The sequence below is a fragment of the Amyelois transitella genome, chromosome 27 (genome assembly GCF_032362555.1).
Source record: "Amyelois transitella isolate CPQ chromosome 27, ilAmyTran1.1, whole genome shotgun sequence".
In the NCBI taxonomy this organism is placed as follows: domain Eukaryota; kingdom Metazoa; phylum Arthropoda; class Insecta; order Lepidoptera; family Pyralidae; genus Amyelois; species Amyelois transitella.
Genome location: NC_083530.1, coordinates 5,347,870 through 5,365,207, shown reverse-complemented (window position 1 = coordinate 5,365,207; position 17,338 = coordinate 5,347,870). Strand labels below are relative to the sequence as shown.

Here is a 17,338-nt window from a genome sequence, read left to right as displayed (position 1 = left end):
TAAAAGCAATTATGAATCTTTAAAAATTGGCTTTACTTTGAAAAGCGGAAATCAAAATTTTTTGCAGTATTTTACTATGAACAGTTTTACGTTTTGGAAACTTGCATTAAATTAATACAAACTGCATTATTAACTTGTTTCATTTGCAACAAACTCGTTTTATAGGAATGTCAGGCGTGTTACGAAAGTTACGATGCGTATAACCTTAAGAAATAATATATAGACGGTGTCACAGGTTCAATATTGGGTCCCACAAATTGAAATGGCATTTACCTACTTATTACGTCTTCATTCTTACAGGGCCAATAATCTCAAAGATATTTTTAGGTCGATTTCGACTCGATCTCTATTTCGATTCGATTGGGCTCGAGAATACCGTTTTGTGATCGAGATCATATTTTGTCGAGATCGAATTTCGCGTACGAATCAAATTCAAGAGTTGGCCTGCAGGGCCCCGTTTGAATAGATAGTGGTAATGAGATTCATTGAGAGATCAGATGACAGATTGCTAGTCCGTCGCCTAAACGAAGAAACACAAGTTTCAAAGCCTATTCCATGATTGACTTTTCGACTTAAAGCTTGCAGACACACACCACTTACGTTTTTCTCCGCTAAGTATTGGGATTCTTTTAGTTGTTACGAACGAACGTAATGTTTCAGACTTTTGTGACTCTTTCTGATCCGTAAGAATTTTTTTATGTAGGTATCTACATTTTTCTTCTTCCTGGCTTTAGTCCCGGTTGCATCCTCACCTCTTTGGAGAAGAGCCCGGGGTATGCCGTTCACCCTTGATCCTGGCTTGGAATCTCTATGATGCGCCTATACCTACCTACATGTTCCTATATAAAACTCATCCGTTACAACTAACTGATACGCGGGGTCGCGGGCGTCCTTTGGTACAGTCTTAAAAAGTAATGATTCAACTTCCAAAAGAAAACGAAATAACATTGTTAACACATTTCGGAAAATCGTTCACACCTCCCATGCACTTACCTGCGATACAATCTGTACATCTAACAAAACATACATGTTCCTACAATCACGCCTCTGCCCCGGAGGAGTTGGATTGGAAGAATCTTTCCACTTGCCGTTGCCACAATGAATATAGTAGCGCAGGGGCATACCTATCATCCTTCTTTCGCTTCATCCACATTCATGATTCTCTTCGTGCAGATTGTTGGTTTATGGTACTCTTGACCTAACCTTTCGCCAGAAAATTCCCAGTTTGATCGAAATACTCTAGTTAAATTCCTCTCTACAGTATAAGTCACTACAATAGTGAGCTAAGTATATATTTAGGCTTTTTCAAATATTAATCTACTAGTCGCTAGATGGCAATCAAAGCTTAATGTATCTAATATATTTAAACGAGCAATTCTTGTATAATATATATATAATCAGGATCTCGGAAACGGCTCCAACGATTTTCATGAGTTACAGATTAGGGGCTTTTCGGCTCAAGGTCAAGGTCCTAGGTTCGAGAAAAGCTCGGTTCCCAAGATATATAAACATTTTGAAAACCGTATTTTAAGAAACTATATCAGCGCCATCTCTGGTAGACCGAGCAAAGCTCGGTCAACCGGGTACTTTTATATTACGGTACCAAACAATGGAAAGCAATAGTTGTTTATGTTATTTTGTAGCTTGTAGCTTGTTATAATGTTCACAGTTCATGTAAAAAATTTGGATGTCAGAGAACTATTTCGTTAAAAAAGGAAACTTAATTCTATATGTACCTACATAAATGTCATTTAAAAATTTTATTTTACGACTCATGGTACTTTTTGGATGTTTGCGTGAATTCGAACGTATTACAAATGTCAATGTATGCTTTGCCCAATGACCAACCAATGACTGACGAAAAGGACGGCTGACACTTTGGGCTGACATCATTTATTCCTATCTCCCTCACACTCACACAAAGCTTCTCAATATAAACGGGAAAGAGGCATATGCTATTTCTAAATTTGACGGAAGACAGAAACATCGCGAAGAAAACGCCTTTGTTGAAAAAGGTCGAGAAGTGTAAACATTGTGTGAGAATAAAATGGTTTTTAAATCGTGAATGTGAGATAACAGTGATATTATTTTATATTGTCACCGACGGCCGTATAATGGATCTCCTATCTCTTCCCGTCGTTGTTTTAGAGAAAATCTTTTCGTATCTTTCTTACGACGAAATTGCAAAGAATAGAGTGGTAAGTTCTTTTATTTAGTGCCGAGTAGCTTATTAGATACTTGTAATTGTACATGAAACTAAAAATAGATTGCCGTCGTCAACAATATTAACATGTAACTTTTTCTAGGTGGTACTTACTAGGGTTACATTACATAGATCAATTATCAAGAGTACCTCATTCAGTTATTTGCGCTAAAAAAATTAATACATTGTGCTATTATTATTTTCTATTTGCCTAGTTGTGGAGCAGAATTCCTATTCAAGACCTAAGATAATGGCACTATCTAATTAAAAATATCTTTAAGGTTCTAGATTTATCCATTGTCTCTAATAGGGTCGTCAATTTACCAATGCCTTTACCTAGGTCTTGAATGAAACCTTCATATGTTCATATCTAAAGGTACCTATGGTACTGTCATAAACAGTAAATAATAACTGTGACTTGCCGCTTTTTACTGAATTATATATTTCCTTTATTGTTTGCTGGTTGATTAGAAGAGATCCCTTCATGGGATAAGTCCGTCATTGCAAGTTATTTGTTTCTTTTATAACTGTACTTACTATTTTCTTGTTTCTGTGTAAATTTCTATGCAATAAAGATATTACAAACAAACAAACAAACATTTTATTATGTCTATATTCCTTGCGTGGTAGACAGAGCCAACAGTCTTGTAAAAATTGATGCGCCACATGCAGCTGATTGGCTTAAAGATAATATTGACAGGTTGCAAGCCCATAGCCTAAAAGAAGAATCTCAAGTTCATAAGCCTATCCCTTAGTAGCCATAGGAATAGTATCCATGGGAATGAGACCAAGTGGTCCTTTTCTTTTTTTTATTGGTGCTGGGAACCACACAGTACAACAGTAAATAAAAATAAAATTTCAATGCATCAGCATCTCACTGTGGAGTAGCTTAATGGGTACCTCTGACCCCAAAACCAAGTTTTTTCAAGAAGAAACTGTCCTCCCGGTACCTATAAAGTATGCAGGGATTGTGGCAGGTGGAAAAATGTATTCTCTGCCTTACCCTCCATGAAAGAGGCGTGATTTTATGTATATATGTACATGTACTGAATATGAATGAAATCCTAAAAAAAAAGAATTAAAAACTAACTCCATGAAACAATAAAAATAATAAATTAATAAATATGAATAAAAAATAACCTTCTCCTTTTTTGAAGTCGGTTAAAAGATGGAACAATTATTGAATGATATTTGTAATGTCCCACAATAATGAATAAACAGTTTTGTTTTTGGAATATTTCTCTACAGGTTTTCAAAAGGCAATGGCTAATAAACTTAGGATTTTTGTAGGCGATTCAATTACATCATTAGGCATTACATCTGAAGACACCAGCCTTTGAGCTTTTAAGTCTTTTCAAGACTGTTGGCTCTGTCTACCCCAGGATATAGACATAATTAGATGTTTGATAAATTAACAATTTTGATTATCAAATAATTCTGTACAGGTCTCCAAAACATTCAATGAGATATGCGTGGGCCTCCTCAACCGTGGGTTTGTGATGATCGAGCGGCGTCACGCGCTGGCCCTCAAGAGCGTGAAGGCCCAACTGCCTCGAAGGGAGTCTGAGCGCAGGTCTAACTCTTTCATTATTGGTATAGTATAAGAATATTGCTTTAATATTTCCAGGACCTTATGCAGTCTAAAAAATCTATTTAAAAAAAACCAGTTTGTTAATTTTATATTTAAAAATTTTAAGAAATTACTTGTAGCGGATTTTTTCATGCTTCAGAGTGCGCTTCTTGACCATGATCCGGGCTTGGGTGAGTCAGGTTTACACATAAAGCGACTCCCATCTAATCTCCGCAACCTTTATGTGATAACCTAACTAACCCATATTGAATCATGCTAATAGCTGAACTAAATGAAATAGAATTTAATATACCTATGTTTACCTATATGGTGCATTTGTACGTTTCAGCATATTACGCTGCCTGCAGCATTTTTATTGCATTAACTTTTAGTTCTCGTTTCGGCTCGCTCAAAGCACGTGTGCACCCTACCACAGCAGGAGTAATCCGTTCATAACCCTAATCAATTTGTATCATTCATTTAATCACCAATCAGTGTAGTTCAGTAAAAGACAATACATCAGGTTTACGTTGAACATTCTCGACTTCTAATCACCTCTACTATTAAGCACCTAGCATTCCATATACAGCCTAGCAGAGGCCCGTCATTCTGGTCCTTCGAGCCGGATATGTACATGAATGGTGAACTACATGGATGAACTTGTTCTTCAGATACCACCCGCTGTCGCGACACTGCGACATCCTCAGTTCGATCGAGACTCGCATCTCGATGCTCAACATGACGTACTCCAAGTTCATTGACACGGGAATGTGCTGTTTCATACCGGGGAAGGTATGTAGAAGAAATTTTCTTGATCGTTGATTTTTTTTTATGCACATAAAAATTAATTTACAGAAGCAATTTTACACAGAAATTGTGGTACAAAGGTTGATGTTTGACCAAGTCCTATAACTGTCGGTAAAAGCATTTAGCTTTTACCGACAGTTATAGGACTAAAGCCACGCGCAAAAGCAAGTATAGTAATTAAAAATGTGTGCCGTGCCGTGCCATGTTGTTCCCGGTTCCAATACAAAAAAGAATAGGACCACTCCATCTCTTTCCCATGGATGTCGTAAAAGGCGCCTAAGGGATAGGCTTACAAACTTGAGAGTCTTCTTTAGGCAACCTGTCACTATTTGAATCTCAATTCTATCATTAAGCCAAATAGCTGAACGTGGCCATTCGGTCTTTTCAAGACTGTTGGCTCTGTCTACCCTAAGGGATATAGACGTGACCATATGTATGTATGTATGTATATAATAAAAATGTTATCTTTTCAGGTCATAGACGAAATGCGTCGCGTCCTCTACATAGTGGAGACCTCGAAGACTCCCCCGCGGGCCCACGAGGTGCTCCAAGAGCTGCGGGACATATCCAGCATGGCTATAGAGCATTTCGACGACAAGATCTCTCCGGCCTTCAGGCAGAGACTGCAAGGGGTCGTCCAACCAACTCCCAAACCTACACAAGGTGAGATTGTATTGATTTTTAAATTTTATCATCAACCTATGGCAGGTTCAACCATCATTTGTCACGTGTCACACAAAAACTGTCAATCATAGCGAAGAAAATGGCGCGCTCAGCCAATAGCAGCGGAGAGTCTGTATCGCGCAAACAAAGATTTCACAGATTGGAGCATAAATCTGGCGGAAGATCTTCCCTTTGCTGGCGGTCGAGCCGCAACACCGCTTCCGCTACATGCCTGTCCCAATCAGAAAAAGTTATTTTTCCATTATGACCTTACCGGTGATAGAACCCGGGACCTTTCGGTTCAAAGGCGAGAATACAAACGTTGAAGATACATTTATAGTTTCTCTCACCATAAGCGCTCACCAAAAGTGATACGTTTCGAACCTGGATACCTATGAAATTCGTAAATGAGGTGCTCCAGGAGCTGCGGGACATATCCAGCATGGCTATAGAGCATTTCGACGACAAGATCTCTCCGGCCTTGAGGCAGAGACTGCAAGGCGTCGTCCAACCAACTCCTAAACCTACACAAGGTGAGATTGTATTGATTTTTAAATTTTATCATCAACCTGCCATACCATAGATAGATAAACTCTTTATTGCACCATAAGGAAAAGAAAAACTGAAAAAAAAAACACAGGTAGTCAATGAGGTACAAAGGCGGACTTATCGCTAAAGCGATCTCTTCCAGTCAACCTTAGGGTGGAAGGAAATTAAAAATAATAAGGCGATTGGTGCAGTACTTACATATAAAATAAAACGCAGAATATAAATATACCTAAACCTAATATAAATACATACTACATTGAAATATACCTACATAAATAATAACTTACAAAATATGTCCCTACAAATAAAATACATAATTATGACAACCTACAAATATATACATGATATAATATAAATTAGGAAAGTGTAGAAAGATAGTGAGACTTAACTTGATTTTTCAAACTGCCTACTATCACTTGTGTCACACAAAAACTGTCAATTATAGCGAAGAAAATGGCGCGCTCAGCCAATAGCAGCGGAGAGTCTAAATCGCGCAAACAAAGATTTCACGGATTGGAGCATAAATACAACCTGTCGCGCAGTGCCCCAGGCATGACATCTGGCAAAAGATCTTCCAAACAGCTGAACGTGGCCTTCCAGTCTTTTGAAGACTGTTGGCTCCGTCTACCCCGCAAGGGATATAGACGTGATCATGTGTATGTTAATTTCTATGATTGTTTTGATTCCAGGCGTTCTCGGACCGCTAGCCATGCGTCAGGAGTTGACGCAACTCCGGCGGCAGTCGATGCTCAACGCTAAACTAGCCTTGTACCTCGCGGCCCATTACAGGCGATTCTACAATAGGGTGAGTCTCGTCCCAAATCTTTTATTTACTAGCTGTGCCCGCGACTTTGACCTTAAAAATTAAATATTAGGTACAATTACACTATGTGCATTCAATAAATTTATTTTATTTTTCACTGATTTTTAGTGTATTTTAATTGAATTTACAAATTTTTAATACGGAGCAATGTATATGACATTTACGCTCCGGGGTTGCCAGCCGCCAAAGAAAAAAGATGATTATTTTGGGCGTCATTGAATTGGAATAGTTATTTTGGGCAACTGTCACGGGCTGTCAGTGTCATTTGTGAATGACATTGACATTTTGGTAATATTGATTTTTTAAACTGTTGACGTGACGTAATTTTTGTGTAAGCCGGCAGACCAATGCTGAATTTGGCTTTTATTTATTTTTAAATTAGATTTACATATATATATATTTATTTATTTATATTTATATTATTATAACATTATTATGGATGATTCTTTTCATACTGCTTGTAGTGATAATGACTCCACATTTCACGACAGTGATTCACTTCACACTCTTTTAAATAATGACCTGTTACCTGTCAAAAGTATTTTAATGTATGCCATATAAATGCACAGAGTGTACCAGCACATTATTCAAGTCTTCTGGATCTTGCTTCCGTTGAACACCTTGATGCAATTCTGATCTCTGAAACTTGGCTTAACTCTAGTTTGAACTCATCTTTTTTTACAGTTCCAGGATTTATAATCATAAGGAATGATCGAGGTATTGGTCGAGGCGGTGGTGTGGCCATATACTTACGTAGCCATTTTCCGTATAAGTTACTGAGCAAATCCACTTATTCGCACACTGCATCCCCGGAGTATCTCTTTTTAGAAGTGGAAGTAAATCGGGTAAAATTGTTTCTTGGGGTTTTTTACTCCGCCCCCAATGTTTCTCGTTCTAATCTCTATTCTTGTTTCGAATCAGCCTTGGAGCCTTTTGTTGCTTTTCACTCTCATTTCTTATTGCTCGGCGATTTTAATCATAACATGTTAGACGACTCCCTCTCTTCGAAGTTTCTTCAACTCTCTAATTCGTTCAACCTTTCTGTTCTCCACCTTAACGCTACGCATCAGAATCTACATACTGATGACACTTGGCTTGACCTTATTTTAACATCTTCAATCTCTGATGTCCTTCTACACGGTCAATATCCGGCCCCTGAGTTCTCACGTCATGACCTTATCTATGCGTCATACAACATTCATACTAGGAAACACAAGCCTGCTGCTGTGTTGATGCGCAATTATGCTAGACTCAACAAGGAAGCCCTCTGTGTAGACGCCGCTGGCACTGACTGGAGCACGATCGTGGCAGCCGACTCCATAAATGAGAAGGTAAGCCTATTGAATGAGACCATTGTTACACTCTTTGATCGTCATGCCCCACTTCGTATGGTTAAACTTAAAAGACCACCATGTCCATGGATCACTCTGGGAGTTCGAATGGCTATGAGAAAGCGCAATAAAGCATTCAGCAAGTTTAAGCGCGATCGCTCAGAGATTAACTGGACTTTCTACAAAGAGGCAAGAAATCGTTGCAACCAGATGGTAAGATCTGCTAAACGTCATTACTTTCATGACCATATATCCAATTTATCCGCGGCCGACACCTGGAAGTTTCTCAAAAGTCTTGGGTTTGGTAAAAGTGTATCCAAGGCTCTTAACCTTCCTTTCTCCTCTGATGATATCAATACTCACTTTTCGTCTGCCTCCTGCCTTGATGATACTACTAGAACACAAACCATTTCTAATATTACTTCTATGCCACTCCTTCTTTCCGAGTCTTTTTCTTTCTCTTTGGTATCTTCTGACGATGTGCGCAAAGCGTTACTTTCCATTAAATCTAAGGCTGTTGGTCATGATGCTATTAGTCATCAAATGGTTTTGCTCCTTCTTGATTTCATTCTCCCTGTTCTTACCCATATAATAAACTTTTCGCTAAGTACGGGAGCATTCCCTTCCTTGTGGCGTAAAGCTTTTGTGCTGCCCTTGCCAAAAATCACCAACCCCACTTCATTAAGCGACCTTCGGCCCATTTCTATTTTGCCTTATTTTTCAAAAGTTCTAGAAATACTTGCTCTATCCCAATTATCTTCCCTCGTCATGTCCAACAGCCTGCTTAGCCATTTTCAGTCTGGATTCCGCCTTGGTCATAGCACCAGTACTGCCCTGCTCAAGGTTACTGAGGACATTAGAGTTGGTATGGACCACGGTAAGATAACTGTGCTTGTCCTTATTGATTTCTCCAACGCATTCAACACAGTTGACTACGAGGTCCTGCTAGCGCTTATGTCACTCTATAATCTCTCCACGACCGTCCTAGATTGGCTGTCATCCTATCTCCGCGGTCGACAACAAGCTGTCCGCCTCGACCAGACCCTTTCTTCGTGGCGAGATCTGTCTTCTGGTGTCCCTCAGGGTGGAATCCTGTCTCCACTACTCTTCTCTATTTTCATTGATTCCCTTACAACTCGACTTTCCACTTCTTACCATCTATATGCTGACGATCTTCAACTTTACCATTCATGCGATGCTAACGATATTAACTCAGCTGTAGCGCTGTTAAATAATGATCTGTATCACATTGCTGAGTGGTCGAAAGAGTTTGGTATCTTTGTGAACCCGAAAAAGTGTCAGGCTATCATTGTGGGTAGTTCTGGGCAACTTAGCAAGTTAAATTGTGAAACTGTGTCTCCTATTAAATTTGGTCATAATAATATTCCTTTCTGCCCTAGCGTCAAAGATCTTGGGTTGCATATTGACCCCACTTTCAGCTGGGTAAATCAAGTTACCGAAGTAAGTCGCAAAGTAACTGGTACGCTTCGTTCTCTTTACAGATTTAAAAATTTCCTCCCTCAGAACACCAAAAAATTACTCTGTCAATCTCTTATCCTATCTTTAATTGACTATGCAGATGTATGTTACTGTGACTTGAACCAGCAACTTGTCTTAAAGCTGGATAGACTAGCCAACAATTGCATTCGTTTCATATTTGGTTTACGAAAATATGACCATGTCTCCTCCTTTCGTTCTCAGCTTGGTTGGCTGCCTATTCCTCTTCGTCGCAAAGCTAGAATCCTATCCATGCTGTATACAATTCTCAACGACCCTTGTGCTCCAGATTATCTTAAATCGAAGTTCCCACTTTTAAGCGCTACCCACGCTCGATCTCTTCGCTCTTCTGAAAACCTTCTTCTGGCCACTCCTGCTCACCGCCTGGGATTCATGTCGAATTCATTCCAAGTGCAAGCCATTAGATTATGGAATTCTCTTCCTGAATCTATTCGGAAGGCGCCTAATAGATTTGCATTCAGGGAGCAAGTCCATGATCTTCTTTTTGACCAGTAGATTTCCTTAAACTTTACACAATCATCCAATGTATGTAGTATATGTATGTTTATTTTATATGGAGTATATATATATATAGTCATACTTATGTTTGTAATATATTATATGCAAGTGTATTAAGTAACCTATTATTATTTATATTTATATAATTTTTTTTTTTTACCGTTATCGCACTACCCGTACTTCCATCTCAGTTTGGTCCAAAGGTTCGACTGGCAGAGAATGCCTTGTGGCATTAAGTCCACCTGTTGTACATTTTACGTGCATGAAGTTTAAATAAATAAATAAATAAATAAATAAAACATTGAAGCCCTCAAGGATGAATTTTCCCCGAGTTTTTTCACGTTCTCTATTGTTTCTTTTCTCCTTATAGTTGCAGCGTGATGTTATATAGCTTAAAGGCTTTCTCGATAAATGGTCTATTCCACACAAATTTCGAAGGAGTACGGGAACGAACATTGTGACACGAGAATTATATCTAGGTATACTAATAGTATAAAGCTAAAGAGTTTGTTTGTTTGAACGCGCTTATCTCATTAACTACTGGTTCGAATGGAAAATTTCTTCTTGTGTTTATTGTACCATTTATCGAGGAAGGCTCTAGGCTATGTATCACCACGCTGCAACAATTAGGAGCCAAGAAATAATGGATATTGACAATTCAAAATTGGATACAAGGTACCACTTATTGACGTCACATAACTTAAATCTAATTATAACTACTACCGCTTCCAAAGCGCATGTGTAGAAGAAGCGGCGGAACAAACTACACTGCAGTCTTCCTGTTACTACATCTTTTTTCACATCACGACATTAATAATTTAAATTATTCCGTTTATTATCCAGATGTTGGAATACAAGAGGGTGGCCTGGCGGCAGAGGAAGACCATCCGCGCCATGTTGGCCAGGCAGAGGGACCAGGACGCCAACATTGGTAAATTCTACATCCATACCAGTGATACGGGCTAGCGTGAAGATGTGAAGATATGTATGTGTGTGTAATAATACTAATGAAGCAAAGGAAGTATGCAGGGATCGTGGCAAGTGGAAAGAGGTAGTCTCTGCCTACCCCTCCGGGAAAGAGGCGTGATTTTATGTATGTATGTGAAGAGAGACAATGCCGTGTGGTTCCCGGCACCAATACAAAAAAGAATAGGACCACTCCATCTCTTTCTAATGGATGTCGTAAAAGGCGACTAAGGGATAGGCTTACAAACTTGGGATTCTTTTTTAGGCGATGTTTTTTTCACAAGTTGAATCTCAATTCTATCATTAAGCCAAATAGCTGAACGTGGCCATTCAGTCTTTTCAAGACTTTTGGCTCTGTCTACCCGTCAACTTGACCTATTTTGATGCTCTATGATCTTTAAAATCCAATTGACAGAACAGAAACAAATTTTTATTTTGTGTAAGTTATCGCATTACAAACATACATACAAAAAATGTAGGTATTTTCGCGACAAGGTGACACGAGTTGGTAGACCTCGCGCCGTTCACACGCTCGGTCTAAAATAACAGATTTCTAGTATGAAAATTGTTGATGGACAACAATAAAAAAACAAAAGATATTCCACTTTTTATCTCTATTCTCGGTTTGACGGCCTCTGTGGCGCAACGTGCAGTACGCTTGTCTGCGACACCGAAGGTCCCGGGTTCGAATCCCGGCCGGGCATGATGAGAAAAGAACTTTTTCTGATTGGATTTTGTTTTGGATGTTTATCTATATAAGTATTATAAAATATAGTATGTATCGTTGAGTTAGTATCTCGTAACACAAGTCTCGAACTTACTTCGAGGCTAACTCAATCTGTGTAATTTGTCCCGTATATATTTATTTATATCTCCCAGAACATTAATTAATTAAATATTTAATTATTATATTTTCATTTTTACAGCGGATCTCAAACGCCGTATAGAAGAATGCGACATAAAATATAGCGAACTGACACACACCAATCAAGCTGTCGGCGGGAAGATTGGTGAGTAATCCCGCGGGAATTCCGGGAAATTGTCCCTTAGTGCGACTCTACGGTTCCCAAGGCGCATACATGCTGAATTTCAGCTTGTTTTAGCCAGTTTTGACTATACGTTGACTGTCAGATAGAAACGCAGTGACGCAAGAGTATTATATATATATTGGATATTGGATAGAAGTCACGACCATAAAAACATAACATATAATCATGTCTATATCCCTTGCGGGTTAGACAGAGCCAACAGTCGAAAGACCTTATAATGGAATAGTGACAGATTTCTAGCCCATCACCTACAAGAAAAATCCCACGTTTATTAGCTTAGTCCCTTAGTCGTCTTTTACGATATCCATGGGAAAGAGATGGAGTGTTCCTTTTCTTAAGTGCCAGGAACCACACGGCTCAAATACAAATATGTATATTGGATAGAAGTCACGAACATAAAAACATAACATATAATCATGTCTATATGCCTTGCGGGTTAGACAGAGCCAACAGTCATCAAAAGACCGAAAGGCCTTGTAATGGAATAGTGACAGATTGCTAGCCTATCACCTACAATAAGCTAATACCAAGTTAGCCTATCCCTTAGTCGTCTTTTACGATATCCATGGGAAAGAAATGGAGTGGTCCTATTCTTAAACGCCGAGAACCACACGGCTCAAATACAAATATTAAGTAAAATTAAAATTAATTTTCAGCTTCAACAGAAGTGCCCTCGTCCCCTGCACAGCCTTTACGTCACTTCGGAAGCCAAATCAAGTTGGACCTATCAGTTTTGCCCATCGGCACTTCTAAAAGGGGCCAGGCTAAATGTAAGCATCTCTTTCTCACTTAACTTTCATCCTTTTCTCTCAAAAAACATGATGACACACTATTCGAATTTCAATTCAATCAGATATTAATCAATACATACAATATATCTATTGATACCGTGTGGTTCCTGGCACCAATGTAAAAAAAAGATGACCACTCCATCTTTTTTCCATGGATTTCGTAGAAGACAACTAAGGGATATGCTTATAAACTTGTGATTCTTCTTTTTAGGCAATTAGGCTAGCAACCTGTCACTATTTGAACGTCAATTCTATCTCTAAGCCTGACAGCTGAACGTGGCCTATCAGTCTCTCAATACTGCTGTCTCTGTCTACCCCGCAAGGGATGTAGACGTGATTATATGAATATATGTATATAATACTAATATTATAAAGCTGAAGAGTTTGTTTGTTTGTTTGAACGCGCCAATCTCAGGAACTACTGGTTCGAATTGAAAAATTATTTTTGTGTTGAATAGACCATTTATCGAGGAAGGCTTTAGGCTGTATAACACCACGCTGCAACTATTAGGAGCGAAGAAATAATGGAAAATGTGAAAAAAAAACACGGGGAAAATTATTCATCCTTGAGGGCTTCAATGATGCCCGAAATAACTATTGCACGCGGACGAAGTCGCGGGCACAGCTAGTGATTGATAATTTCATTTGTTCCAGTGCTGCCGAACATCAAGCCGCGCAAACCGCTCATCCGCCGGCTGCCCAGCTTATCAGAAGACGAACCGCCAAAAAAACAAGCCAAAATGGACGACGCCCAGCCTTCAACGTCTACGCAGAGTCCACGCACCAAGACACAAACGACATTAGCCAAGATAAGAGGCATTACAAACGAGATTCGTCAACTGAGCAATTTGTCCAATATTGATGTTAAACTGAAGAGGAGTTTGACGGCGGAGATTGAAACGGAGTGTAAGAAACAGAAGTTGGATTAAATATAAATATATATATTTTTTAATCGAATTATGTGGAGTGGTCATGTAAGAGAATCCATTGTAGAGATAAATACGAATTGATTTATTTGGAAAATATTGATGTTAAACTGAAGAGGAGTTTGACGGCGGAGATTGAAACGGTGTGTAAGTAACAGAAGTTGGATTAATTTTTTTTTTTTTTTAGTCTTGTAATGTGGAATGTGTTCGTGTTTGAGAATCTATTGTAGAGATAAATGCGAATTGATTAATTTGGAAAATATTGATGTTAAACTGAAGAGGAGTTTGATAAAGGAGATTGAAGCGGAGAGTAAGAAACAGAAGTTGGATTATATATTTTTTTAAATCTAATAATTTAGGGTGTCCGTTTGAAAGTATTCATTATAGACATAAATGGAAAATATTGATGTTAAACTGAAATAGAGTTTGGAATAAGACACAAAAGTTGGATTAAATGTTTAGTCATTTAAGGTTTTAAAGACTAAATTGGGATGTTAATTTAAAAATGGTCGCATTTTTCAACGCACCGAGACACAATGAACAATAGCAATGATTTGAGGAATTAATTGCAAACGAGATTCGACAATAAAATAATTTTGAAAAATAAATTCAAGAAGAAAATAAGGGGTGTTTATTCCTACTTGATATTTGTAAGATCCTTTAAGGATTATATATAAAAAATGCGAATTGCGTAATATGGAAAATAATGATGTGAATCTGAAGAGTTTGAAGGTGATTGTATAAGAAAGAGTGTAGTTGGATTAGATTTTAATATTACATTTTAATGTAAGGACTATATTATTGATGTTCCACTGAACTGCAGTTTGACGGCGGAGATGTGAGCAAAGTTTGATCAGACGCATTTAACCCCCCAGCGGGAAATGTGGGGTGTTAGATTTTCTTATATTAATACCGTGTTAGTAATTTTCGAAATTTAATTTTATGAACATTTTAAAAATCTAAAATAATTTAGATCTGCTCGGCTAAAATATAAATTTTAGCCGCCTTTAGCCCCCGACTTTACAAAGAGGTTAATTTGAGAGGTGAGTCGGCGTCTTATATTGATACGGCCGTCGAGTTTGACGATAGAGAATGATTGTAAGTAACATAAGATTGATAAGATTTAAGACACGTGTTTTTAACCCACAGTTCAGTTAGGTGGGGTATTAAATTGGCGTTAGTTTTAAGAAAATGAGGGAAAATGAGACAGAATAATTGAATATATAGTTATATATATATATATATATATATTTATTATTTGGATAAATGTATATATATAATACATTTATCCAATAACATGCCATGCATGCTAGCCAAACAGCTGTATGTGGCCTATCAGTCTTTTCAAGACTGTTGGCTCTGTCTACCCCGCAAGGGTAGACGTGATTATATAGATAATATCTATGTTTGTTTGTAACATGCTAACTTAAACAATAAAGTTTTGCAATCTGCAGTACGCTTGTTGAGAGATTTAAGGGAATAATAATTACTAAGTATGTATAATTTTTATTAAACATTTGTGCTAACTTATAACTTAAGTTTCACCTATAAGTAATGTTCATTAGTTTAAGGTTTATATTCGAGGGTTGTATCGCAATAAATATTCAATTATATTTAAATTATATCAAGAATATATAAATAATAACATTTAAAATTGACACGTCTGGAAGTACACTTGAACTGTAAGCCAAACTTCTACATAAAAAATTCAAAAGGAATAATTCAAAATATCCTATTTTTCTATCTTTTTCTGGTTTGGTCTACTAGAGACGGAATCACTTTCACTAAAAACAGTCGCTTTCGCTGTCTGTCCTTATCTATCTAATATATTTAAACGAGCAATTCTTGTATATATATAATCAGGATCTGGTGGATCAAGAAAATCAATTGTTTACTTGAACTATTGACAAATGTGTCTTTTGAGCTCATGAGTTTACTTAAAAATGCCTAAAAGATCTTGGAAAAGAACGCTGTTAAACAATCTAACTTCACGAAGCCGCGACTCGTCTCAAGAACACCTTAAAGAAAATCGTCATCAAATACAAACAGGTCAGGTTTCGCAAACACGTTCTACCAAAAACAAAAAACCGAGCAAAGCTCGGTCAACCAGGTACTGTATACTTAAATCTTTAAAACTACCCAACGTATTTATGTCGCGGGTTCTTTTATTATATAATATAAATATACGAGATAAATTACACAGATTGGGTTATCCTCGAAGTAAGTTCGAAACTTGTGTTACGAGGTACTAACTCAACAATATAGTATTTATTATTAAATATAGTAACGTAAAATACGGTATAATTGGTGGCTTTCAGATTGTGTGTTCTTCCTTGATTGTATTTTTCCAAGTTGGTTAAAAAGCAAGCGACAGGAGAAATGACAATCTCTCCTTTTCTTTCCAATTGGCGTCTGTCTCTTTCTAAAAATATCAAATAGAAAAAACGGAAGGGAACAGAAAACTCCCTTCTCTTTCTTATTGGCCTGATTCGAAAGAGACGTAGAGGTAATTTTCCATTCTGATATTGGTATTCCCATTGGTTATGGAGTGTTTGTTTTACATTCAACACACTCGCCAAAAATATGTTTTATGCAATCCTATTTTTAAAAAAAAATGTTATACCTAAATGTATGTTTTTTTTTTGGTCTATTTTCCGCCTACCCTCATAAAAAAAATACTGAAATTTAAAGGTTTTATTGCATGAATGGGCAGTTAGTAGTGTGGTAGCTATTATTATAGCCTTATTGCAAGCGTAAAAGGTTCAAATTTATCTGAAAAGTGGCAATACAGCTATCACTGCCTAAAAAAAATGATAAATATTATGGTTATCTTTATAGTTTAGAATATGGTAAGCTATGAGATTATTTTCGCTAGTTTAAATTCCTCGAATAAATATTTTTAAAACTTGATTATATGCCTTTTATATTTATACATATACACATTTTATGTTTTTTTTATGCTGCCATAACCCACTTATTAAAATAAAAGGTTCTCAAAATGCATATGTTCAATATCTGTGGTAGACAGAACTAATAGTGACTAAAAACAGTTATTATTTGACCTTAGGCCATTCAGTTCTTTTCTAAGGCCCTTAAATTATATAGGTACCTTGAGATGAAGATATACTGTGGCATACAATGAAACAACTATATATCTATACTGATCATCAGAAAGTACAAAATATTATTTGTTCATTTTTTTTTACTTGAAAAGCTCTCGATTGTATTTCTTTGTAGACTGAAAAATATGGTTAAAAATCCATGAAGAATAAAATCCAATTCAGCCATTGAAAAACACTGAAATTCTTGATTTTTTTTAAAGATTTGATATTTGTATCTTTTTTCTATTCTACAAAGTCTAATATCTTCGACGTCAAATGTTCGGGCTATCTTGAGCATTATCTTAGATACAATAGTGGAGTATTACGATAATCAAGTAAACAGCGTTTGTATGATTTTACAAAGGGACAGTTTGTCGAAACGCACCCTTATAATAAGAGTTGGCTATGCTATGTACTAATATTCATGTTATAATAGTTATTTATAGGTACTTCAATATAATGAACATTTAATTGCCATTCAAATGTTCGTTTTATTTCTAAAACCCTGCAACCTTAGACAAGCAAATATGCATCTTTAATTGT

General features: G+C 37.1%; 1 protein-coding gene across 1 annotated transcript; it reads left to right on the top strand.

The window, feature by feature from the left end:
• Window positions 1-1,919: 1,919 nt before the first annotated feature.
• On the top strand, window positions 1,920-16,604 carry LOC106130442 (F-box only protein 28). The gene is made up of 9 exons (XM_060951997.1): window positions 1,920-2,198; window positions 3,649-3,776; window positions 4,445-4,565; window positions 5,054-5,243; window positions 6,482-6,597; window positions 10,806-10,893; window positions 11,855-11,938; window positions 12,634-12,747; window positions 13,423-16,604. Exons 1-9 carry the CDS (start codon window positions 1,953-1,955, stop codon window positions 13,695-13,697), a joined length of 1,362 nt encoding a protein of 453 aa, XP_060807980.1. The 5' UTR covers window positions 1,920-1,952; the 3' UTR covers window positions 13,698-16,604.
• Window positions 16,605-17,338: the final 734 nt, after the last annotated feature.